Source organism: Trachemys scripta, chromosome 10, assembly GCF_013100865.1.
Source record: "Trachemys scripta elegans isolate TJP31775 chromosome 10, CAS_Tse_1.0, whole genome shotgun sequence".
Lineage (NCBI taxonomy): Eukaryota > Metazoa > Chordata > Testudines > Emydidae > Trachemys > Trachemys scripta.
This window is the reverse complement of record NC_048307.1, coordinates 22,209,681-22,222,769: the sequence shown is the minus strand read 5'-3', so window position 1 is coordinate 22,222,769 and position 13,089 is coordinate 22,209,681. Positions and strand designations below refer to the sequence as shown.

The 13,089-nt window shown below is 41.5% G+C and overlaps 1 protein-coding gene across 3 annotated transcripts in view; it reads right to left on the bottom strand.

Annotated features, from left to right (window-relative positions):
• ZC3H7A (zinc finger CCCH-type containing 7A) overlaps positions 1 to 13,089 on the bottom strand; it is a 47,676-nt gene that overhangs the window by 32,734 nt on the left and 1,853 nt on the right. For all 3 annotated transcript variants that reach the window (XM_034784024.1, XM_034784026.1, XM_034784025.1), the window contains exon 2: positions 1,391 to 1,494. In XM_034784024.1, the coding sequence (XP_034639915.1) occupies positions 1,391 to 1,458 (68 nt within the window). In that variant the 5' untranslated portion in view covers positions 1,459 to 1,494. The remainder of the gene's footprint in view (positions 1 to 1,390; positions 1,495 to 13,089) is intronic.

Genomic DNA, 13,089 nt, shown 5'->3' with positions numbered 1-13,089 from the left:
GGGTGCATGGTCAGCCTTAATTCTGGCATCTCCTAACTTCCAAGTGCTTGATTCAGCAACCTTAATGTAGTCTTTGAAAATGCATCCCTACATACACAGGAGAGGGGGACAGGTAGAAAGAGAGAAAAAAAAATGTTTGGGGGCGCTAACTGACCCCCTCCCACTTCTGTAATTTTAATCAGCATAGAACTCCCACACCCTGATCAGATACATTCTGACATCAGTACAGGGTGGGTAATCACTTCCTCAAGCAGCCAGTGCTGCCCTGGGAACTGAAGAGAGACAAGACCATTTCTGCTTCAAACTGCAACTAAACAATATTGGGAGGTAGAAGAGCACAGGAAGGATCACCTTACTTTTGCTCCACTGAGAATCTGTGGCAGTCTATAAATGGGAAAGGGAAGAATTTCCCTTCCCCTGAAAATAGCGATAGCTGGGATGGACTAAGGAGCTCAGTAGGCCGGTTGCGGGGAAACAAGCCTTCCATGTTGGAGCACCCCATTCCTCTCTCTGAGGTTTAAAGAGCTGCTCTTTCTCCCAGCAGCCTGTCTGAACTGCCACGTTGTGATAAGAGAGGAAAGCTTGCGTGTCTTCTGCTCTCCAAGGCCTCTCCTCCCACTCCATTTCCAGGTTGGAGTAGGCAAATATCCTGCTTTGAGAAGTGGCTGTGTATGAAGGGAAAACACAGGCCCTCACCGTTTCCTCCTCCAGTATTACATTAAAAGGGCTTTTAGGCACATAGATAGGAGATGAACTCTACATTCAAGAAAAGAAGAACAGGAGTACTTGTGGTATCTTAGAGACTAACAAATTTATTTGAGCATAAGCTTTCGTGGGCTACAGCCCACTTCATCGGATGCATAGAATGGAACATATAGTAAGGAGATATATATACACACATACAGAGAACATGAAAAGATGGGAGTTGCCCTACCAACTAACATTCAAGGTCAGCAGATGTTACTACAAATAGCCTGCTGAGCTCCTCTGGAGCACACTTTCACTATCTGCACTACACCCACAGCTTCCCCAAACATACAGGTGTTCTTTTCTCTCCCCATATTCGACAACTGCTGTTTGGAGTAACAGTCTTCGCTCTTCAGAGTGCTTCACCTGGCTTACCCCAATGACACACAATGCCACATGAAAACAGGAGACCTATCTCCTACTTTTGTTAAAGCAAATGGGAGGTCAATTTGAAGCCACTAAACATTTAAAACAAGAGTATGTTGAAATGTGCATACATAATGAAGTTTGATTGGCCAAAAGCTCACCCTTATCTCACTCTTTAAAAAGACAGTATAAATAAAAGGACTAGCCACATTTTAAGTAGGACTGCGCGCGCGCACACACACAAAACCCTATAAGAACATCTGTCATAAGATCTTACTGTATAAATTGCAATCCTTTCTTGATGTCCTGCTGTCTGATGCTTCTGTCTTCAGGTACACTGGACATGTTACCCCGCACATCCACTTTTTAATTCTGCAGTTTCTGAAAGAATAAATAGAGGCTTTTAACATGGCCCACTCGCTAGCATATTTGCCTCTAGACGAGAAGGTTCAAATCTCATACCAGGGCGAGGTTCAATAACAATGCTGATTCTGCACTGAAGTAGGAACGAGAAGACATTTTTTCCAGACAATGCATTAAACTTAAGTTCATACTGAGGTGGGTATAAGCCGAGTGACTAACCCAACATTCTCTTCCCTCCCGCCCGAGTTGCATGCAACAATTTCAAAGAATACCTCCCAGCCAATCTCTGTTTCTATTCCTCTCATCTGCTGAGAAAGTTATTCCTGCACTCATAAAGGACTAGATAGATTTATAAGTGAAGTGTGTCAGTGCCTCTGCAAAAATAGCCAGGCTAACCACTACCAAATAGTGGTAAGTGCTCTGGCTATTTGTGGACTTGTCCACTTTAAATGGCGAAGGACTATGTTACAGTTTCAAATAAGCTTGGCAAGCTGTCAGTTGAACACTTATTTGACCCTGGTCAAATATTCCAGCAAGAATGCCCTAACATAGGCTATGGCTACCTCTTTGATTCCATCAAGTACTCCTGGAGGAATTCTGCGCCATTGCGCATGCAGAATTTGCGCAGAAATTAATGTTGTGAGTGCAGGATTTCCTTTTTCTCCCACAGAAATGGGTTGCAGAGGTGCTGGCCACCACTAGGGGCCACTGGACCCAGCAGAGCCTAGCTTACAAGTAGAAGACACCAGGGTGGGGAGGGGGAGAGAAAGCAGGAGGAGGAGGAGATGGAGGACTCCCAGCAGCTGCAGTTCTTGGCACACCCTGAAGGAAGGAGGCGGCATACAGGAAACTCCACACAAGCCTAGGACCCAGCATCAGGCTGTTACTCCCTCTGGATCCCTGGGCTCTGGGGGAGGTGGGGTGCAAGTATCGGGGCTGGGGAGAACCACCAGCTGAGCTCTGAAGGAAGGAAGGGGTGCAGGTGTCTGGGCTGGAGGGGCACCCCCCTGCTGGGCTCTGAGGGGGAAGGGGCATAGGAAACAGGGGTTTCTTTAACTCTGCTCCTGCAGGAAATTGTGTGTCTGTACTGTTACAGATGTAGTTGCTGAAATAAATTACCAAAATAACAAACTCGTGTGATTATATAGTGTTATTTTGACTAATAAAAATATACAGAATTTTGCAGAATTTTAAAATATTGTGCGCATAATTTTTAGGCTTAAAATTCCCCCAGGAGTAATCATGGTGCCATTCTTTCATTTTTTATAACTTCATTTCATTCTGTCTCTAATTATTCTGAATTAAAACAACTCAGTTAAGTAACTTTTTTTGTAATTTGGCATAAGTACCTATGGTTAAGCCTACTGGAGATCATAAAGTCTTAAACGTGTGAGTTAACTGCGCTTAATCAACAGCCCTAAAAAAAGTTAACTAAAAAAAATTAAATCGCAATTAAAAAAATTAATAGTGATTAATCGCACTGTTAAACAGAATACCAATTGAAATGTATTAAATATTTGTGGATGTTTTTCTATATTTTCAAATATATTGATTTCAATTACAACACAAAATACAAAGTGTACAGTGCTCACTTTATTATTTTTATTACAAATATTTGCACTGTAAAAATGAGAAACAAATGAAACAGTATTTTTCAATTCCTCTCATACAAAGTACTGTACTGCAATCTCTATCATGAAAGTGCAACCTACAAATGTAGGGATTTTTTTCTTACATAACTGCACTCAAAACCAAAACAATGTAAAACTCGAGAGCCTACAAGTCCACTCAGTCCTACTTTTTCTTCAGCCAATTGCTAAGACAAACAAGTTTGTTTACATTTATGGGAGATTTTTGGACCAGTCAAATGCCCAACCCTATTCTCAAAAAACAAGTTCACTGCACTACCGCTAAACTACCACCAGATGCTCACAAAATATTTTGCACCAATACTGCTGTTGTATTTCCTGCAGGGGAAATAAACTTGTAATACTGTTTCATTTATTACTGAAAAATATGTTGGAATACCCTCCAATATGAAGGATACCATATGAAGACAAAATCTAGAGAGATGTTTTTGTATCTTCATCTCCTAACTGCTGACAGAATTAAAAGCAAGATAATTGGATTCTAATTAGTAAGCCTCTCAGTTTTGTGATCAACACACATTAATTAAAATCCATCACAATGTTTGGCTTTCCTTTGACAAACCCAGAAAGAGCTCAAGTGTAGACATTTGTCTTGTGTGTCATATCTTTAATACAAATTAATCTGATTAAGCCTTGGAAGAAACTAGAGGTATTGTTGAAATTAGGGATGTAAATATTGTTTAAAAAGTTAACTGTTTAAAACTTAAAATTAGATCTTTTAACCGGTTAACCGATTAAAGGGAAAGGGGCTGGGGCCCTCCGGCCCGGCCAGCCCAGGGCTGGGGATTAAAGGTAAGACTAATGCTTTCTGTTTGACCATTTAATAATTTATATCCCTAGTTAAAATATCATTCAATTTAACTCATTGATCTTATTATCTTGTTTAATGGTCCTATAGCCATTAAAGTTTAATCATTTGTAAGATTATCAAATTATTTCTCCTCATCCCCCCGCCATTACAATAAAGGAGTGTCTACATTCAATGCTCTTGGTGTTCCTGACAATCTTAAAAATACACATAAGTCACTCCTTATATAAAAAGAGACAAAAAAGTAATACAGCACACCAGTTTCAATACAAGAATGCCCTAAGCGTGGCCCAATAGCCAATGCAATTCTATCTCCCCTCTAACTGTAATGCAAGAGCAATACCAATTCTGAAATGACGGAATTAACAGCAAGATATATTTCTTCAAACTATGGTTGAGTAAGATTGCTCCTAGAACAGAACTTGCTCAATGCTGAAAGTTACCATATAAGTGTACAGTTAAGCTGTGCTTCCTTCTGGAGGAAAAGGAAGGGTTTTTGTTTTATTTTTAAACAGAGCTGAATTTATTTTGTTTAAAAAAAATTATAAAGTTTAAAAACTGTATGTAATAAATTAAAGGATTCTATATTTCTATCAAGTTCCCATTTAATTTCATTAATTTTCCTAATATAGGAAGAATAGCCCTCAGGAAAAATCATATTCAGACAACCAAGAAGAAAGGAGGATTCTGATAAGTTAAGAAGACATTGTCCAACAAGTGTTCATGTGGAAAGGAAGTAATTTGTAATGGTTGGTTGAAAGTGAAATACTTTAGATATTTGTAATGCATAGTTTAAAAAGTTATTACACTCAGCATAGTTGTAAAAGGATATATTTCTCCCCAAAAGTCATTTTATGATAAATAGATTTGGGGAATTTAATCATGATATGTTTATAAATTATGTGTGCAGCTATTAGAAAAGTTGTCTAACGTGCCAATGGAAAATGCTAAGTGCATCCACAGATCAGTTGCTGGGACTGGACAACATGGGATAGATCATGCAATAATTGCCCTATTCTATTCAATCCCTCTGAAGCATCTGGCATTGGCCACTGTTGGAAGACAGGATACTGGGCTAGGTGGACCACTGGTCTGATCCAGTATGGCCTCTCTCATGTCCTTATCAATTGGTCTCGCTCCTCTTCAATGCACGAATACATTTTTTTCCTATAATTCATACAACACCCCTGACAACAGTAATTGGGGTATCTGTACTGTAACATTTAAAGAAAATAAGAAAATTTTCAAAAGCATTTGAGTTATTTAGGAGCCTAAGGGTATGTCTACACAGCATTTTGGAGCCCACAGGAACAAGCCTCTCAGGCTGGGCCAATAGACTTAGACTAGCATGGATCTATACTAATCAGTTCAAATGAAAATTTAGAGCCAATTCAAAGCTTCATCCAAAAAGCTCTAACTGTCCACACTGACAATTGAACTATGCTACAGAGAAAGAGGACTGTGGAAATGGATTCCTATCCTAAACAAATGTTCTTGACTGCTCAGAAAGAAGAGGAAGCAACCATGAGTAACATTTTGTTCTCGGATGAAGTTCTCACAAAAGGGCAACAAACCTAAACAAAAACAGTCATCTGTTATTTACGCACTTTTGACCTTTACCATGCTCAACCTATAAACTCAACCTGTGGAACAGGTGAAGATAATTTGTTCAAACTTTAAACACACACACTTCTAGGCTGAGAAAATTCCAGGCTATAAGATACTTCAGCCAAAAGGTAGATTTTCCAGATGAGCAACTTTAATTAAAATCTAGAAGTAACCCTAAAGCATTTACTGTTAATACCTTGCATTTTTCTAATGCCTTTCATCCAAGGACCTTAAAAAGCTACATCATCACTGTAAGGTATAAGAATTATTCCCATGCCTAAAATGTCGCACAGAGTTGAAAAAGTCCCCAAAGTCATAAAGCAAGTTAGTGGAAGGACCTCAAGTTCTCTGTTCCACTGAATGTACAGAATTTCTTATTGTGACCCTTGATACCAAAGAGATAAAATAGAAAGTCAATTATAGCTAAGATTAAGAATATGCCACTGATACAAAACTACTCCAAGTTTATTCATTCATTTGGGTACAAAGGCAACCTTCAATGATCCTTTTCCAGGATAGGAAATACACCATAAAAGCCTAGGACAACATACTTTAACATTTTCTCCACTGTTTTATATTTAACTTTCTTTTCTATGACTTTATCACTCACTTCTCTAGTGTTTTGAGATATAGGCAAGACAGACACAAAATAAACTTTGTAAAGTATTGTATAGTAGATGCACATGGCATAATGGTACGCAATTCCAAGCACACATGCCAAAAGGCAGCATGCAAATACTTCTATCTGGGCATGTGAGCATCTTTGCTTCCCATCTTCACTACTCCATGGATTAAACTTCCAAATTCCAGTCACAGTAAGTGTGAGGAGATACAAGAAGGAACTGTCATGTAGGAAAACATCAAAGCCAGGCTGGACATATCTGCCACCACCTTCCCACAAAAAGAGAGGCAACTTCCCAAAACTCAGGTTCATGACAACTAATATGATGTCTACAATACCAACATTATTTACAGATTGATCTTGCCCACCCCATCCATTGTATGTACACCACAGAACAAGTCTGCATATATCATCAAGACCTTGGCAAATGATAGGACCAGTTTTATTCTGGTATAGTTCATGCCACCAGGCTCCTCAGTACATACAATCTTACAGAGAGAACAAGGGAGGTGGAGTGGCAATAGTATTAGGGTAGGTCTACACTTACCCGGTAGTTCGGCGGCGAGCAATCGAACTTCTAGGTTCGACTTATCGCGTCTTGTCTGGACGCGATAAGTCGAACCCGGAAGTGCTCGCCGTCAACTGCAGTACTCCAGCTAGACGAGAGGAGTACCGCGGAGTCGACGGGGGAGCCTGCCTGCCGCGTGTGGACCGAGGTAAGTTCGAACTAAGGTACTTCGAACTTCAGCTACGTTATTCACGTAGCTGAAGTTGCGTACCTTAGTTCGAATTAGGGGGTTAGTGTAGACCTGGCCTTAGTATTTGACCTCGGATGAACTCCTTGAGTTCTCTAGCATGTACACCACAGAACAGTCTGACATGGAAATCCTAGCATTATCCAGATTGCTTTTCTTCTCCCAAACATACAACTGCCAGAGCTGTTGTGCATCAGAGCCACTATTGAACAAATCGATATTAGCAGTGTTGTCAGCCCAAAGGTCAAAAATCAATTATTTGAACCCTAAAAAATGAGATTGGCCCCCCCAAAAACCCAAGATTTTTAAAAGCAGAGAATATGTTGAGATTTGTCTATCTTTTGATCCTTGACTTTACCCATCCACCCCCAATATGAATGTGAGACACAATTAATGTTGCCACTACTCCCAAATTTATTAACATGATTTTGGCACCTGCTACAGAAGCTCTCAGCCCCACATCTGCCCATCCCCCTTCCGTCTACCCACTATCCCATTAATTCTCTAGCCCTCACCCCACCCAGCCTCATCTCTGTTCTTCCTGCACCTCAGGGGCTCTTCACTCACCACTCCCGGCCTAGAGGAGCTGCAGCAGGGTCTCCCACCTCCCCTTCCGGGCTGGCAGGCAGCACCTGGGGTTCTTCACCCACTCCTGTCCCCTCCAAAACCTGGTGTTGCAGTGAAGGAGAGTAAAGTGGGGAAGCAGCTGATGAACAATTCACTTGCTCACAAGACAGGCAGAAGGAGCAGAGCCACCCTGAGGTGCTGGGCTCCTTCTGCACCCTCCTCCTTCCTAGAAGAATGGTGTCTGCTCCTGAGGGGAGATAGAGAGGACTCTGTATGCTTGCTAATTGGCTGCTCTTCCCCAGAAAGCATGACACTGGGGAAAGCAGCCAGTCAGAAAAGGTTTCCGCACCAGGCATGGCTGAAACTTGCGAGGGCCTGAGCTTTTTGCACCATCATAAACACTGCTCCAACACCAGCCAAACCTGTGTGACCCATGATAAGGTCATTAGAGTTGGCAATAATAGGCAGGTGGTGAATTGAGACTACTGCCTGGTGTGTAAAACTTACTTCATTTCCTCCCTAATCCTGTTTGTCTGTTTCTCCTGCCTGCTATACCTCGTCAGAAGCCTAGATTGTGAGGTCTTTCAGGCAAGGAACACTTCCTTTGACATGTTTAGACAGTCATCTGAGGCCCCTATCTGCCTACCATAATACAAATAAGTTCAGTAATTCCTGACTTAAAGTTGTCCTGGTTAATGTTGTTTTGTTGCTGATCAATTAGAGAACATGCTCGTTTAAAGGTGCGCAATGCTCCCTTATAATGTTGTTTGGCAGCCGCCTGCTTTGTCCACTGCTTGCAAAATGAGCAGCCCGTTGGCGCTAACTGGTGGGGGCTTGGAACCAGGGTGGACCGGCAGTCCCGCTATCAGCTCCCCTATGTTCCCTGTGCAGCAACCGCCCAGCAGGATATCAATTGCCAGGCAGTTCAGCTGTCCCTCCCCCCACTGCTGTTTGTTGCTCCTGCTGTCTGCCTTGGAGATGCTCCCGGGAGCCTTCTGCTTGCTGTGCAGGGGGAGAAGAGGGGTGCTAATGTCAGGGTTCCTCCCCCCACTCCTGCACCCCATTTCCACAGAGCGGGGGGGGGACACTACAGGGCTCAGGACAAGGGAGCTTGCTGGCAGCAGCTGCTGTCTCAACTTGCTGATCTACTTAAAAAGGCAGTGTACTTAGAGAAGGGTCAGCATACTTAAAGGGGCAATGTGCATCTCTCTCACACACACGATGTGTGTGTCTGTCGCTCTCTGCCATGCTGTCTCCCCTCCCTCCATTCATGCTGCCTTGTAGAGTGAGGCTACATTAACATGTTAGCCCTTGAGGACTCAGCCGAGTGCTAGTTCATCATTTAGCAGTGAGGCATTCCCTGGGAAATATCCCACCCTCTGACTCCACCACCTCAACCAAGCTTCACAATCATCATTGCTGTGCACAGTATTAAATTTCCCTGGAACCTAACCACCCCTCTTTAAATTAATTCTTATGGGGAAATTGGATTTGCTTAACTTCGTTTCACTTAAAGTAGCATTTTTCAGGAACATAACTACAAAGTTAAGAAAGGAGTTACTGTAATAAATAATTAAATCACCAACATTAATTGTACCAGGAGACTTGAATACTTGCTCAGATGACATCTTCAAGACTGGCACAAAATCTCATATCCACTATTACCATGAGATTCAGCCAAGTTATCTTGAGTCTGACTTGCACAGTCAGATGTTCACTGATCCAACTGGCCTAGAGGAGGACAACAGAGGTACCCACAACTTTTGCTAGTCCACACACCATTTCTGACAAAGATCAGAACTTTTTCCATCTCCCTGTCTAAGGACTACATCACAAAGCTGTCTCCAGAGAGTGGATTTCCAAAAAGTTGTGATGGACTGTGTTGATCTTCCATAGAACCAGTGAACAGTTAGTTTGACAAGACCACATAACCACAGATGGTTAAAAACCATTGCCTTCATATTCCATACTATTCCCCAAAGGTCGCAGTCCAATGAAGAAGAATAGATGAAACGTAAAGGCAGCAGGTTGGAGCACCACTACTTCAAGGTCCAGTCAGAACCTGCAGGGCTTCGGAGCGGAGCTGGAGCGCAGAGCAGCTCCAGAGCAGTGGAGCTGCAGGTTTTTGCCTGGAGATGGAACAGAGCCGGAGCACAGCTCCAAAGCCCTGCCTGACTATGGAATAAAATTCATGAATTACTGCTGTGAAGGTGACCCCAAAAAATAAATAAATATATGTATTACTCCTCAGCCACTAAATCTTGACTAGCAAAACTGTTTTGAACAGACAGTCATCTTCACCATGAAGGACAAGAATTCATCCTATTTCACAGAAAAAGACAGTGCACTGAAGTAACCTTATACCACTAATGAATAACCAAGGCAATGCCTCCCTCCAGAAGGGCATTCTACCAGCAACTCTTAAACACAATGGGCCAACTTGTTCCTAAGAAAGTCATCAGTGGAAGGCAGCATAGTAAGTGAAGTCTTCAGCATCAACCTCTCCTTCCTGAGCTGTACTATCAGATTTTTCTTTTTTACTAAATACCCCAAGCTGTCACCAAATTTTTGTGGTTTTGTTTTCCTCATCAATTTTTGCAAGTACACTTTTTACCCTCAATAGCCCATTTGATTCACCCTGATGTAAAAGGCTTGGACACTTCCTTTCCCTCCACCATTGGACAAGACAGGAGCCTCTTCTATTTTCTGCAATATCTGATGCACTCAATGAACATTTTAAAGGCTTGCTCTAACATCCAGAATGTGCCAGAGATTTTTCTTTAGGTACAAGAAATTTGGACTCAACAATAACAAAACTGTCATGAAGATCTAGGAAAGAAATTCATCATGAGAATAAGGTACACTCCAGCCACATGAAATGTACAGAACTGCATTATCACCAAATATGCAACCACCTCTGATATTCATATGACTGATGTCAGTGAAAGTAGATCACTTTGATCAACTACTAAAACTCAAAACCAATAACCAGCACCACACATTTTCTATACAGCACTTCTCATCCAAAGATCCTGGAGCACTTTACAAAGGAAGGCAAGTATCATTATCCCTTTTGCAAAATGGGGAAACAAACTTTGATACAGAAGTTAAGTGACTTGCCCAAGGTCACAAATTAGGTTAGCACAAAGACTCTTTGAAGCAAGAAAACTGTTAGCCAGAAACATTAATTATAAAATAGAAACGTTAGACACTAGAGTTGCAAAAAACTGTATTTAGGGGCAATAGCCAGAATTCAGCAGGTCTGACCAGTTTCAAGAATTAGCATATCACAAACTTTAAGACCTATGTATGCAACCTCAGACTGTAGCATTAAAAAAGTCATTTTAAGTCAAGCTAATGAAAACCTCAATTAATAGAAAACAGTTGCTAACAATAAGACTATCATCTTTATTAACTTCCTCTCAATTTTTGATTGTTTGAAAAGGGTAAAACTGTCAAAGACCCGAACAGAATGCTGCAAAATATTGTCTAAAAGTGTAGCCAGTTGACTACACATATGGTTTGTTATTAAGAATGCTTAAGAGATCAATTAACCAAACATAGCCCCCAAAAAAGCAGTACAATACAGAAAGGAAAGAGTTAACAAAATACCAATCCTTCTGGGAAGCCATTTCTTGCAGTGCTTTCCACAGTGGGGGTGCTTTGAATTATGCCCCCAACCACTTATATTTATAGCACAATTGCTTACAAGTTATAAAGCATTTTATATGTCACCTAAGATCCTACCCACCAGTTTGTATCAGTTCCTTAACTTGCTGTTCTGTACTCTCCTTATCTCTGTTTTGGATACTATATTTTAAACTGTGAAGGTACCTGTACTAGGACACAGAACAAATGTATCTTGCCTTTGACAGGCTTTATATTCGCTAATGCCAAAAGCTATGCTTAGCTTTGCAGAGCACTGTGGGATATGGATATACATATATCTTGACATAGGTGAGCAAAGAACTGTAAAAAATACTTCATATAATATGGCATGCCCCATGCTTAACATGTGCAGTAGCTAACAAAGATAAATTATTTATAAAATAACTTCACATCATGACCTGGTAAGATAAGAACGTTACTTAAAAATTCTTCATTTTGGAGTGGATTTTAGGAAACAATTTTGTCGATATTATTTTCAAATTTACTGCCCTGTAGTTCAGTTTCAATGATGAAGAACAACAAGATTGTTAAAAAGACACAGTTTTAATTCAGATTATTAGAGCTCTAGTGACTGCTTCTGCAAAGGTTAAAAATTTTTCTATTATAAGCAAGTACAAAGTGTGATTATAATTCTTAAACATTCATCTTCTAGGTTGAACACTTTCCATAGTTGGTGTCTACCCCAAGATCTGTGGGGGTTTTTGTTTTGGTTGGGGGTTTTGGTTTGGGGGGGGGGTGTCTTATTTCAACCAGTCATATCAGTTACACACACTACCCTTCCCCCTTTGTGAAAACAGTTATTATGATCTCTCTCTCTCTCCTCCATGCACCACTAGTGAAAACAGCTGACACTAGAAAGCTGAAACTCAGAACACACACTTATCATAATGAATAGTATGTGCTTTTCTAGATTTCGGGGTAAACTGTAAACTACCGTGCAGGATTGTTCTAGTGCCATTCTCCACTGGCACCAATGGCCCTGGGTGTCATAAACCTTAAAGTGGGTGTCAAGGCCATGCCCACTCCATGTCCTCAGGCCAGCCATGGGACCCTGATTCCCAACCCTCTATCCTCCTCTATACTATGCCAGAGGTAGAAATGATAAGATGAATGGTGCCACAAGCTGCAAAAGATATGGAGGCAGATCCCCTTACAATGCATTGCTGTGTCCAGAACCACTGAGTTAAAGGGGCCTCAAGTGGACACTTTCTAACCCACCAATTACATTGGAACCTGCCAAAGTTGTGGCAGTTGTAATTTAAACTCCCCAAACCACCTCCAGCTGGCAGTTTGCCAGTTTTGCAATATCAGAAAAAGCCCCTTTTAGATCCCAGAACTGGCCATCAGCCTAGCCTCTGGCATTAAAAGAGATCAAGCAACTGAATTCAGAGTGGGGCTGAAATTGGGATCCCAAAATGCCTACTCACCTAGGCAGCAGAGAGTAGCAATCTCTCTCCCCATCCAGTTGCTGTAGGCATAAATCAATCACTTGGCCTCGTTACCAGGCCCCATCACCAACATCAGTGATGGGCAGGCCAGGCCCACTGCTCAGATTCAGTACAGGATACCCTTCCCACGTCTTGCAGCACAAGGGGGGGGGGGGGGGGGGGGGGGAACCAACCCCCCCACAAGCACTGACAGCAAATGGGAGGTGAAGAGGGAAGCAGAGAGAGCACATGGAACACTGTCCTAGTTGCTCCAGGTTGAGATCTCATCCACATATACCCAGGGATGTCTCCACTGTTCCCAGTCCCATCAAAACTGCATTTCATGCAGAAAAAAAAAAAATCACATGGCATTATTTAAAATACAATCTGTATTTACTAGTTTTAAACACAGTGATTAAGTTTAAGATAATTACTTATGGTTAGTCGTAAAAAATCATTAGTGAACTGTCCTGTGCCATGACGAGTTGTTTAATAAAATTCCTCTTAA